We start from the raw sequence: 13,370 nt of genomic DNA on the forward strand, positions 1-13,370 counted from the left end.
TATTAAAAACATATTTTTTAAATATATTTGATTTGCATGTCTTCTATTAAAACTTGGTCTTTGATTAGTTTAGTAATTATAATAAGGATTTTATCAAGGAAATAGTAATGTTGATAGTACTGTATATGAAAATATGCTTATAAATGATTTTTATTGAACTTATAAAAATTATTTGGTCTAACATCCATTATTGAATACAAGTAGCGAATTTGCGCTCATCTAAACAGTACGTTAATTACATATTATCGTTTAGCTTTTTTTTAGTTCATATTGAGAGTTAAAAAAGTTTATGTATTAGTTTTAAAAAAAAATTATATGTAAAAGTTTAAAAAAAGTTTATTATATAAAAGTTTAAAAAGTTTATATAAATGTATAAATAAGTTTTTTTTATTCTACTTATTTAAATTATCGTATGATCGATCATCTGCATAAAATAAATGGATATATATGTGGCTAAATGATAATCGATTTTATTGGACAAGTTATCACGCGATCGCAGATCATTCGGGCTATTCTAAAAGAAAATATGTAAGCTCCGATTGATATATAAATCCTTGATTATTTTATTATACGCAACATAGTCAAATATACTATAATTTAATTAATTTATTTTTAGTATACATCATAGTCAAATAATAATTAAGTTTTATTAATTAGTATTGGTCTCCATAGTCGTATTTTTTTGTGGTTTTCACACTAAATTTTCTCAATAAAATATGCTTGAATTTTTTAGTATTAGAAAATATTACGTTATTATAATTATTTATAACTGTGAAAGGGTTTTTTTATGCTCAATCCTATTATAGTGTTCTAAATTTAGTAAACTATTGACGTAATTATTCTATGTATTATTTTACTTAAATACAGTTTATAATATTTATGCTTTAAAAAAAAATATTTCCTGGTAATGTTTGAAAATCTATTATTTAAAAAACAATCTACGAAAAAAACAAGTTTACTTTTTATTTAAAATAGGATTTTCCATATCAGAAATCTGAATTTTATTATGTCACAATTGTCACATGCATTTCACAGCCGATCAAAATTTCTCTTTTAGTCGAATTAAAGATTCCCGCCCCATAAAATCATGTCATGTTGTTTCACTTGTGATCAAACTTAAAATTGGTATGGAATCTGGTATAATGGTATATAAAGTGGTGTTATCCCTTTTTTTCTGACTATATTATCAAATTTTTTTACCTAAAATCGGCACTTTTTTTTTTAACCTTTCTTTTCAAAGAATGGAAAGTAAATTTTTTGAAGGGTTATCGCAAGATTATCTTAAATTATTGGAGACGGGAGAATACGCTGATGTTATAATACAAACTGGTCAAGAACCTGATAGTAAAGAATTTCGTGCTCATTCACTTGTATTACGATCGAGATCAGCTTATTTTAGGGACACTTTATCAAGCGATTGGGCGAAAGCTCAAGGAGATTTGATTATTCTCAAACAACTCGATATTTCTCCCGAAGTTTTCGATATCATTCTAAAGTAAAAATTTTGAAATTTTTTTTTTTACTTTTTTAATAACAATTTTTTTAACTTTATCTTCCATATCCTTAGATTTATTTATGGAGGAACGATATGTCTTGCGGAACATGATGCAAGAATTATTCTTGAATTATTGATTTCAACTGATGAATTAGAACTTGATGATTTAACAGATTATATTCAAGATTATTTATTAAATAATTCATGGAGATTAATGTCCCATTTCGCATTATTTCATAGGTTTGCTATGCAAAATGATGAAAGATTTCCAATAATAAGAAAATGTGTTATAGAATTAGTAAAAGAGAATCCTACTACTATATTTGATTCAAATGATTTTACTACAATGGATCAAGATATTTTAATTTCTTTTTTTAAATGTCATAATTTTTCTTCAATTAAACCTGGTATATTATGGAGAAATTTAGTTGAATGGGGTGTAGCTCATACTCCTACTGTACCTTTAAAATATGCTGAATGGACTGATGATGATTTTAAAGCTTTGGGTGAAACTTTAGAACCTTTAATTCCTTTAATTAATTTTACTGATATGGATACTGAAGAATTTCTTTCAGAAGTTAGACCTTGGAAAAAATCTTTAGATTATGTTGATCCGGATTTTTATACTCAAACACTTGAAATTCGTCAATTACCTTTTATTGATGTTACTTCTAAATTTTTATCTTTATTATTAGAAGATAATAAAATTATTAAAGAAATTGATTCTAATTTAATTACCCCTTCTGATGCTACTTTAATATCAAATTGGATTCATGAAGTTTCAATTAATGGTATAAATAATTTTCCTCATCAAAATTTTCCTCAATATGAATTTAAATTATTAATACGTGGTACTAGGGATGGTTTCGCTTCTGAAGAATTTCATACTAAATGTGATGAAAAAAGTCCAACTATAACAATTTTAAGAGTTGAAAATACTGGTGAAATATTAGGTGGTTATAATCCAATTAATTGGCATTCAAATGTTTTAGGAAATTATAGTCCAACAAATTCTTCTTTTATTTTTTCTCTTGGTGATAAAGTATTTAATTATGATCCTATTTTATCAAAAATTTCAAATTCTTCTAAAGCTATTTATCAAAGTGAATCTTATGGTCCTTGTTTCGGTGGTGGTTATTCTGATTTAAGATTATTTGGTTCTAATTTTAAAGATAATTGTGAATGTAGATGTGTTAAAACTAGTTATGAACATAAAATTAGGGATAGTGAAGATGAATTTTCTATTGATGAATATGAAGTTTTTCAAATTGTTCCTATTACTACTAATCCAAAAAGGAAAAAATGGTCAATTTTAAGTTCTTCGTAATAATATCCATCAATAATTTTTTTTTTTTTTAATAATATTTTTATATATTTTTTAATGATAATATAATATATAGTATATGTATTTATTGCAGTAATAATGTATTTTTATTTTTGTATATTAAATAAAATGATTTATCGAGATCAACAGTGCCATGAAAAATTCTTGAACCTTACAAAGGCTTATTATATAATTATTTATCGAATAATATCGACAACGCTCAGCGAAGAAACGATAACTAAACTTATTGTTCTACGCACAATCTGTGTTACAACTTTTTCGTGAAATTTATTTAAAATCATACTAACAACATGTAGTGGAACCCACAGGTGATGTAACAGGTGATTATTCCACGTATTAATTCAAGGAATCGAGGTATTGAATTAGAATAGTTTGATATGATAACTTATCTAATTTATCAGTAGAATATTTGTCTACATATATTAATTAATACTAAATTCTAACATTAATACCTGATCTTTTTCAGATATTTTCCCCTATTAATCTCCCAAAATGCTAATACTATTAATATAACTCCAATAATTACGCAAAGCGATCGTCATTAAAAACTACATGATGAAGCTTGCATAATGCTTCTAATACAGCTCATCTTTCATTTGGTTCTGTCAGATTAGTATTAAAAGAGATGACATATCATTTAGAAATTGTGTAATTAAATATTAAAATCATAAATGCTGATTGAATATCGCACATTTAATTTGGATTCTTTTCCATTTTTTCTAGGGGGGAAATGTCTTTTAAGGATACACCACTTCTCAGTTTGCGTTTTTGTGAGATTAAGTTAAAGGTTTATGAGTTTGAGAGTTTGAAAGGTTTGATAAGTTTATTTGTTATTATGATTTGTTATGATTGTTATGATTGTAAGATATTTTGCCAAGGAGGATTAGCATAATAATATGCGTAAGGAAAGGAGATGAGGGTAAAAACCATCATCTGGACTGGCCATCTTTAAACTGTAACTGATTGTCTTCGTGGACAGCCACCCGCAAGTTCATACCAATACTCTTTTCGAATTACAGTATGATAAAATGTAACGTAAGTGGAAATCACACGAACCACAAATACAGTTACATCATAAGATCTACGTGCTCGACACACATTCTCATTTTGGCCCAAGCTTAATATCACTTATATGTTTGTCCTATTAAAAAGATTGACTGGATTAATAAAAATTTGCTCTTGCCAAGCAATTAAAGCATAAAACATACGGACCTCAATGAATATCAGATTTTGCTAATATTGTTACATCGCTAACGGCCCTGAATGCAGACTAGTTTGGACGTAATACAATCTTAGAAACTATTGATTACATGTATATCACAAACAATCCCAATCTCCAAGGCCATCAAATTAAAAATACGATATAATATATGAGATACCAATGTATCAAAGATTCACAAGTGCCTACGACAAGATCCGCCTTCTTGGCAGCTTTGCGTAACTTGTTGAGGAATGATCTCACATAATCATTTTGACTCAACTGCTTTACTACCAGTAGCCATTGTCATTTGTCAGTCTAAAAAAAAGGAACTATTTTTTCCGTCAATTTACATGATATCGATCGTGTTTACAGATTTTTCTAGAAATTTCTCTGTTATAATTTTATTTATGATAATCATTATCATTAGTGTAACTCCATAAATGGGGCATGATCTACCTTTATTTACGTAAAAATTCTTACGCGCTAAAAGATATTCAAGAAGTGGGTTATACAGTAAAAAAAGCTCGAAAGATTCTCGATAACTGGAAGGTAAAGTAGGTTCGATAAGCTTAACCGACAGGACTAGCACACATCAGCAGCCGATACAACAAGGAATTGTTTCACGAAATCAATTTTGTAGTATTTAAAAATAGTTTCATATGTTGAACATTTACACCACCACCACCCGCGTATGATAATATTATTAACGATCACGATAATTATAATGATAATGAATAATTAATTAGGGGTTAAGGGGTTGAACCTCGTGTTAGATAGCGAATGCCCAAGTTGTAATTAAGCTCTTCAAGATTCATGGAAAGAAGAAAATTGCCGAATCCAAATTGGATGTAAGTATATTGTTAAAAGAAATTATGAATTTTATTTTGATTATGATGATGATGATGATGAATTATTGGAATTAGGTCGGTGTCCATTATTTTGGAATATGACATTTTGTTTTCGTTGTTTGCCATAGAAGTAGATCATAAATATTCTGATGTTAGTTAAATTTTTTTTTTTACATTTTTTTCTTGACCAATTTTACTCAATTTTACTCTAATAACAAATGATCACTTATTCTTATCTTACAAAAAAAAAAAAATAGATGCTAAAAGAGAAGCTCGAAAACAAACCAGGCAGAATATTATAGGAATAAAATATTTTCATGGTATTCTAAAAAACTACTTTATAGCTAATGTAGAATAAAACTTAAAGCTCTAGATATCATGTGATCTGAAAATAAACAATGGATTCTAGTAATATTAGTAGTAGCTACTAGTAGTAGTGAAGAATCAGACCATCTCCAAGATCCAGATTATCTTAGCAATTCTTTGTCTTCTCACTCCTCAAAATGCTCTTTTATTAAAAGTGGATTTTTGTCTGGTTACAGGCATGACCTTAACACAACCAAATGGTATCCATCTCTAGCAAACTAATTCTTATAGTCAACATTCTGCAGGAATATGTTCTTGGAAATGTCACTCGTAGTTGAGTTAAAATAATAATCAAAAAAGTCGTGACCGCAATCGCGGACATTCTATATAATAACATTCCTCAACAAATTGAATCAAGTCATCAGGAACGTAGTGAATTTGATGAAACCATGGGCATATGGAAATTGCATTGAAATCATTCCATTTGCACATCTAACCTCAGACTTTGTACGATCTTGATGAAAGTTCAAAAAGAGAATTACCCTGCAAAAATTGCCTCGTGATTATGTTCTCCCAGGATGTTCCCTTATTGCTTCATCTATTGAAAAACCATTTATCCATTTGATTGTCTTTTATGGGTTACTGATGCCTACTCCATGCTTGCAAGTGATGATTCAGTCTTTTTATTAAAAGATTCTGTCAGGTCTGTCTATATACAGGATATGGTATTCAAAGTAAGTCATGTAAGTTCGCTGGATAGTAGTATTATTGAAGATGTTCTCGGGAAGCCATATATTGGGCCTTTTTCTCATAAGAACATTATGATCTCTTTTGGAAAACTCTTAGGAATCAATAAACAAGAGAAGACATATGCAGTATGTCCAGAATGTAATACCCTATAGAAAGTCTCAGAAATTTTGCCACAAAATCTACAAAATGTGACCGACCAGTCAAATAGCGGATTCAAATGTACTCATATGGAATTTCCTAATCATCCCTGTGCCCTGTGGAGCAGATACAAGATATTTTTAAACGGTTGTAAGTATAAATATTCACTTCAAAATTACACGATTAATTGTTATTTCTGTTTGTTATTTAAAGTTTGTACTATTCATTTTTTTAGTTTATTTCTTCTCAACGCGCACAACGTATTATTTGATCCTGATCAGAGTGAAATTTCTTATCGGGAAAACTTTGTTAAAATTTTGTTGATATCATAGATTTAATCAGTCAAAGTAAAAACGTAGGTTCATCTTTTATACAGAAGCAGGCTCTCCTTCTATGGCTTCAGCTACTGGAGGGACTATACAAAGAACTCTGAACCGAATGCAAACCTTGATGACCAATAATTCTCAAGCATTGTATGTCTTTTTCTGAATATAACATCAACGTTAGCAAATAAACAAACTTTTTTTGTCCAGTATACAATGATTGAATTTTTTTACCTATAAATTATATATTAATATTAATAAATAATACTGAATCACTTTTACTTTCACTTTATTTAATTTCATATTCCTTCTGTTGATAAGGTATAATCATGATATAAAATATCAATGCCTTGAGTTTTACTAAAATGTTTGCTGCTGTACGATCGGCTAAGCTGTACTGTAAAAATTTCAATAGATTATATATATATATATATATACAGTACAATATAGTACTTAATAAGCGATAAACGAATTTCAACCAGTAATATTCGACTTATACTAATAAATTATTATAATTTATAAGCAAGATAATCGGCATCATATAAAATGTACTAATTGTCGTAGAAAAATTCATGTGAATTTTTATTCCTTTTTTGTTAAAAACATGATACTTCTTGATAGGTTTATAGACCCAAAATACCTTTTCGTTTCGCAAATAACATAATTTCTCTTTCAAATTTTTTTTGCTTTTAAATGTTTAGCAGAATCTTGCTCTAATTCTTTCAATTTTTTTTTCGTTCTTCAAGACGTGGATTTTCATCCAAATCAATAATTTTGATTACATTTACTTTGTTCTTTGGATCACTTTTTTGTTTTTTTGTCATGAAAATTTTTTACCCTTATAACATCTTTTTTCTAAAATAATAATAAAATATAGAATTTATAATTTATTTAAAATAATTAAGATATTACCTGCTGATTTATTTCAATAGGAATCTGGAACATTATACTTTTTATGAATATATACACTCTCCCACCATCTACAGTCAAACCTCCATATAATCACCCTCTATATGACCATCTCCTTATAAGCACCTATTTTTGCTTAACCTACATATTATTTCTATATAATCACTGTATAGAGATTTGATGGTATTATCAAAATCACATCCTCTTTAAAAAAAATTGAATTTTTTTAATTATATAGGCACTAAAGGTTACGACCATCGTGGTTTATATTCGCATGGGCACTTTCTCCAACATTAGTATTATTTGGTGCTTGGGTCAAATAGTGCGATCCATTTTTGTGAATATATATAAATCCCTGACAAAACCCATGGAACACGCTTATCTTTCACCCAATATATATAAGATTAAACGCTTATTTAGTAATGGTAATTGATTTAGATTCTGAATTAGCTATATGAAAAGCCAAATATAGTTTGTTAACTACCTGCAGTTCCTGATTCTTTACAAAACTCAATTTTGTTTAATATTTCTAAGACTTTTTCTTGTAGTATTACATAAATAGAATTTCAGGATAATTGTCTGTTCTTATCAATGTTTCTATAATAAGATAATTAATAATTTAATATTTACCAGCTAATAATTAATAATTTATAAAAAATTGTTATTTATAACTTACCGTTTTTATTGAATATGTTGTAAGTGTTTAATTGGCTTAGATGTGAATACTTTGAATTTAAAAACCTTTTAAAATCAATTTTTTAATATTAGAAATTAATTATCATTAAAATATCATATTATATATTTATTAATTTACCTACGCTTGTCCTTTATGTTGGTCAGCAATTATACATCCTAATCCTTCACCACGAATGTGACGAAATTAAATGTTTCCTCTATATCTCTTTCAAATCTTCAAATCCAAAAAAGTTTTGAAATATTTACGATATAATATGAATAAATTTTGAAGTCTCGGATTATTTTTTGCTAAGTTTTGATTAGTTGTTCCAATATTTGTAAATATTCGTGTAAATATTAAAAGCTATATATTAGGATAATACAAAAATTAGTAATAATAAAAAAAAAATTAATAAATATTATCATTAAACTCATTTCAACTTACTTTTTTGTGATACTGCTACTTCCCATTAATTTGTAATACCATGAATTTGTTTGGTAGCACATAAAACAATATACTGCCCATTATCAGGAAAACCTAAAATAAAATAAACTCATATTAAATTTTATTTACATAATAAATTATCAAATTAAAATTATGTACTTACGAATTGATCGTGCATATGGATTTCGTGCTTCATAAATTCGTATGCAACTCCCAAAATGGTTTGACCAAAATGGGTATTGTGAGTCCTACTATTGTGAGCGCCTACTTTTCTCAATATTACTGTATAATTGATTTTAGATTGATTACAATGATGGATGCAAATCACTTATTGCCTTTCCATTTAAATAACTTTTAATCATGGATCCTATTTATAATTATCAGTGAAAATTGATTTGTAAGTTTTTAATTGCTTCATAATTATAAATATATACAATAACATACCAATTAAAAGCTTTCTTGCTGTTAAATCAAGTATATATTCATTATCAATTATTTTTTGAAGTTGACTTCTTATATTGTATGGTGTATTGTGAAGTGGTGGAGGTGGTGATTACATTTACCTACCGATATGGTTACAATAAATGGAAAATCTCTTCAATTTTCTGGAATTATATGGTAAAATTTGACTGGACAACTATCAGTCTTCTTTTTTATAATTCCTTTAACAACGTGATTTCCAGCTTTATGTAACAATGCTTTAATAAAAACATTAAAACATTAATTAAAATAGACGGATAATACCAACATTATTGTTTAAAATTACTTACAGCATTCATCAAATCGAGTATTATTAGGGCATACCATATAGCATTCATCTATTACATCAGATTTATACTTCTGCAACTTAAATATTAATATTAATTATTAATTATTTTAATAATCAATAATCAATAAATTATATTTAAATTTAGTTTACCTCAAAGTTAATGCCATTAGGATGGTAGGAACGCTCATTAAACATAGTTTCTAACAATTCCAAATCAACATTATTTGGAAACTGTTAAATATCGGGAATTTTTTTCCAGATTGTCATTGACGTATAAATACAAAAAAAAAAATAATATACTAAACGTACTTGTGTAAATTCAACTTTGGTGCACCATTACACCGTATTCCTTTTTGATCGATATATCCCCAACCGTATTCATGTACTTTGGCGGGAATATTATAATTTAAATAAATTAATTAATTATAAATTTTTAAATTATAACAAAGCGTAAAATCCACTAACCTTTTCCTGAGATTTTTCATTGGCATCGATTAAATTTTTAAAAGAAATGAAGTAAATCCACAGTAATTTATGAGCTTTATAAACGCGTTTTTCTCAAAATAATAAAAATAAAAATGTTTGAAAAAAATCTTGATTAACGTACTAATTTTTGTGTAATGTATTATATATATATATATATGCAAATCTTAGATGCGTATTTCAGGTGATCATCTCACGGGTTCAGAATACCGCAGTCTCTTTACATCCCCTACCATCATCCTCGTATGATGCACCCAATCATCTGTCTCATCATCATAATAGTATGTATGTTTCAATAGCCAATCTCTGCTTGCGATATAAAGTCTAAGCATGGTTGTAGTTGTTGAGCCTTTTTCTACCTGAATAAGCATTCATACAACCATCGAGTGATAACTGATTGAGGACACCTAGCTCTTGATCTAAAGAGTTTAATCCGATCTTGACGACACACCGTGGTGAATATATTCAAAATCATTAAAGCAAAATACTTATTTTCTTATGATAATCCTCTAATGAATTCTCTTCTAAGATGTTTTCACAGAGATTGATGACATCATTACATCTCTTTTACCTTCAGATAATAATCCACTATTGAGTCATCACCTTGAAGCATTAACCCACATCGGAACTTCTCTATCACTATGAGTTACCTTAATTTTCCCCCGGTCACCCATATCATCAAGACCATCTGACCATATTTTCATCTGAATTATATCGCAATTCTAAAAAGCATCGGATTGTATGAATACATGGAACAAAGATGTTGGATTACTTATATAAGGTAAACTATATAAGCGTTTTCTCTCTCCAATGCCTGACTGCCTTTGTATTTCAATGAGTTTAGATTGTGCAATAGATCATCCCACTCTTCCAAATCATAAATACACCAATCTTCTCTCTATCCATATTCTTCGATAAATTCATTATAGCCTTCATCTATCTCCTCATCTGACATTTTGCTAATAGATCGTTCATACTTTTATAAAAATAAGCAAACAAATGATATTTACCACCTGGCCACTGCTCCGAACTATGGCTTGGATTGGGCAATTAAACCATAATTTCTTTCTTGATCGGGAATTATCACTTGCGGGATCGAGAGTTGTAAACTATAGTGCTCCCCCAAAACCTTTTAATATCTGCACAAGTTGTCTTTCAATACATTCTTAAATTTTAAATTAAAACGAAAAAGTAAATAGTAAAAAGCTCTTCTCTTAATCTTTTTAGGTAAAAAACAAGCAAGAAGCAGTATCTTTATTATATTCTTTTATAATACAAGCAAATGAAAAAAGTTTAATATACTATTCTTTCTCATTGAATTTATAGTTGAGAAAGGGTTACAGTCGACTCCTCTATAGTCACCCCAGATATAGTCACATTCCACCTTATAAGCACATTTACATTGGTCCAAGCAGATTAGAAAATCCTTCGCCAACATCAATTTTGTGTGAAATTCGCCCAATTTCCGATGAATGATGATATTTGTCCATATGCTTTTGTATTTTCGTTAAATCTTGTGAAGTGTTATTAATAAGCTTATTAAAAAAATACCTCTTTAGTCACATTCTATAGTATTTTTATAATCACTCCATTTTTTTTCGGTCCCAGGGTGTGGCTATATAGGGGGTTGACTGTAATCCTTTTTAGTCTCTCTAAAAACTCGAAATGATCGATGCGGTACAACCAATATTTACAAATAAGATCTTGTTTTCACTTTTCGCAAACCTATCAAGGTTTTCACTTCTTCTTTTATCAATGATAGTGCCGTCTCCCACCATTTACGCTTTGCAGTACTCCTTCAGCACCAACTGATGCTATCATTCTTTATATCAATTACACGGAATTCAAATTCGGTAATCGGGGCGTATGTTCTTTTTTAATTTGCGATCTGAGAAATGGACAGATTCTTCGTTGTTAATTTTGATTGTAACAACATGTTGCTGTGTGATTCTCCCAACTGAATCGCTAAGAGCAACAGCCTGATTTCCGGCATTTTGCTTTTCCTAAATGTAAAGGCCCATAGTGAATAAAATTTCGTTCGTACAGATGCAAAAATGCTTTGAAACATTTTTCTATAAATAAATAAATAAAATACGTTACATACCTTATGTTTTTGCGGGAAAGTTGGTTGAACTTCTACACATTCTACATGCTTTATATCTTGCTGGGAAAAAGATAGAGATAAGAAGAATGATTAGTATTGTCGTATGATGCCAAGAGTTCTATGAAAACATATGAGTACGGAATCTTTATACCTTTTCACATGGAGATTATCTGAAAGACTCAAAGTTGGACTAACGCCTGGCAATCTCGAAATTGTAAAGTCCTTAGCCCTTCATAACATAAATAACATATGCTTTTGTCAGCACTATTAGCTTATAGGGTAGGCCCTGTGTCGCAACTAGACACTATTTCACATTTTTCTCACGATTGTTTGGGAAAAAACCAATTTCCTTCGGACTTCGCGCTCTCTTTTTTTATTTGTGATCGGTTCTTATTGTATCATCAGCATTCAGTTGTAGATCCGGTCCATATCTGTAAAGTTGTACGAGAATATTTTAAGAAATTTTTGTATAATTTTTTTAAACGTACATATAAGGGCGTACGTATCAACGTCAATGTACAGTATTACTTATTTACCTGTCAAAATTCTTCCAAGAAAAAAAAATTGATTGACGCAAAATTATCAGAACTATATCAAAAACGCGTCTAAAACTTTGTATTTTAGATATTCCGATATTCTTTCAGATAAAGAGTATACCGTAAAAGTTACAATAACGCGTAAACAAACTATATCAGCGACTCTTCAGCAAAAAACGAGTATTCAGATTCAAACGAAGAGTGACAAACCGAAAACGCGTCAATCTAAACAAACGACCTTAGGAACACTTCAAAATGTTATTGGCATTAGATTCTGTCTATCTCCAGACAAAGAGAAATATACTTTAAGAGAGCTACGAAAACTAGTAAGACAACTTTAAAAAGACATCTTCAAGTAAAACTTTTCTGGCAAAGCCTCTTATAAGAAGACTTATTCGATAAAACTTCTTCACCACTAATGAAGCATCCTCTAACAATGTTGTTTCCAACGAAGCCTCTTCTTATTAGTGTCACTTTATCTATTTCTTCGTCAAATGAAAACGCAACTTGAACATATTTTTACTAAGACCAGATACTTACGTTGGGTCAATTCAAAAAAAACTGATACTGGCAAATGAATTTGATGGTGATATCTGATTGACCAAAAATGTTAAAATCTTCTTGAATTGAAAATCAAGAATTTCAAAAAATATCCTGACGGATATGAGTTGAATCGACGATTTATCACTTACAATAATTAATTATTTACAAAGAAGTTATTATAATCAAAGTTAGGAGATTACTTTTGTTCCATCTCCGAAAGGATCCTAGCTTTGTCAATAGCATTTACTAAAGGTGGTACTCGTGTTGATTACGTCACAGTCCAAATTATAGAAACTAATGGTAGCAGTCACAAAAAAACTAAGGGTAAAAGAACCAATCGAAAAATCATATTTGGTTTTATTAATCGTTTATAGAAAGCTTGATCTTCTATTCTCAAACAAAGAGTACCTAACATTGAAAGCTTCATCGTTTGATATATTGAATTTTAATATAATGAATTTTTATAATTCAAATGTAATCCAAGCAAACCATTTTATAAA

At 28.9% G+C, this 13,370-nt stretch overlaps 4 protein-coding genes across 4 annotated transcripts; 3 read left to right on the top strand and 1 right to left on the bottom strand.

The window, feature by feature from the left end:
* Positions 1-1,241: 1,241 nt before the first annotated feature.
* OCT59_020013 (uncharacterized protein) lies at positions 1,242-2,925 on the top strand (the record flags this gene model as incomplete). The annotated part of the gene is made up of 2 exons (XM_025311222.2): positions 1,242-1,495; positions 1,568-2,925. The coding sequence occupies 2 exons, from the start codon at positions 1,242-1,244 to the stop codon at positions 2,820-2,822; spliced, it is 1,509 nt and encodes a 502-aa protein (XP_025173741.2). The 3' UTR covers positions 2,823-2,925.
* A 1,929-nt stretch (positions 2,926-4,854) lies between these two features.
* OCT59_020014 (uncharacterized protein) lies at positions 4,855-5,477 on the top strand (the record flags this gene model as incomplete). The annotated part of the gene is made up of 4 exons (XM_066143903.1): positions 4,855-4,889; positions 4,965-5,044; positions 5,147-5,209; positions 5,299-5,477. The coding sequence occupies 4 exons, from the start codon at positions 4,855-4,857 to the stop codon at positions 5,475-5,477; spliced, it is 357 nt and encodes a 118-aa protein (XP_066005607.1).
* A 440-nt stretch (positions 5,478-5,917) lies between these two features.
* Positions 5,918-6,770, top strand: OCT59_020015 (uncharacterized protein; the record flags this gene model as incomplete). Its single annotated transcript, XM_066143904.1, has 5 exons — positions 5,918-6,070; positions 6,146-6,233; positions 6,319-6,343; positions 6,443-6,556; positions 6,728-6,770. 5 exons carry the CDS (start codon positions 5,918-5,920, stop codon positions 6,768-6,770), a joined length of 423 nt encoding a protein of 140 aa, XP_066005608.1.
* Positions 6,771-8,789: 2,019 nt separating this feature from the next.
* OCT59_020016 (uncharacterized protein) lies at positions 8,790-10,019 on the bottom strand (the record flags this gene model as incomplete). Its single annotated transcript, XM_066143905.1, has 8 exons — positions 8,790-8,802; positions 8,880-8,893; positions 9,108-9,133; positions 9,206-9,281; positions 9,355-9,435; positions 9,578-9,589; positions 9,670-9,675; positions 9,912-10,019. 8 exons carry the CDS (start codon positions 10,017-10,019, stop codon positions 8,790-8,792), a joined length of 336 nt encoding a protein of 111 aa, XP_066005609.1.
* Between the last annotated feature and the right edge of the window lie 3,351 nt (positions 10,020-13,370).

The sequence above is a fragment of the Rhizophagus irregularis genome, chromosome 29 (assembly GCF_026210795.1).
Source record: "Rhizophagus irregularis chromosome 29, complete sequence".
NCBI lineage: Eukaryota > Fungi > Glomeromycota > Glomeromycetes > Glomerales > Glomeraceae > Rhizophagus > Rhizophagus irregularis.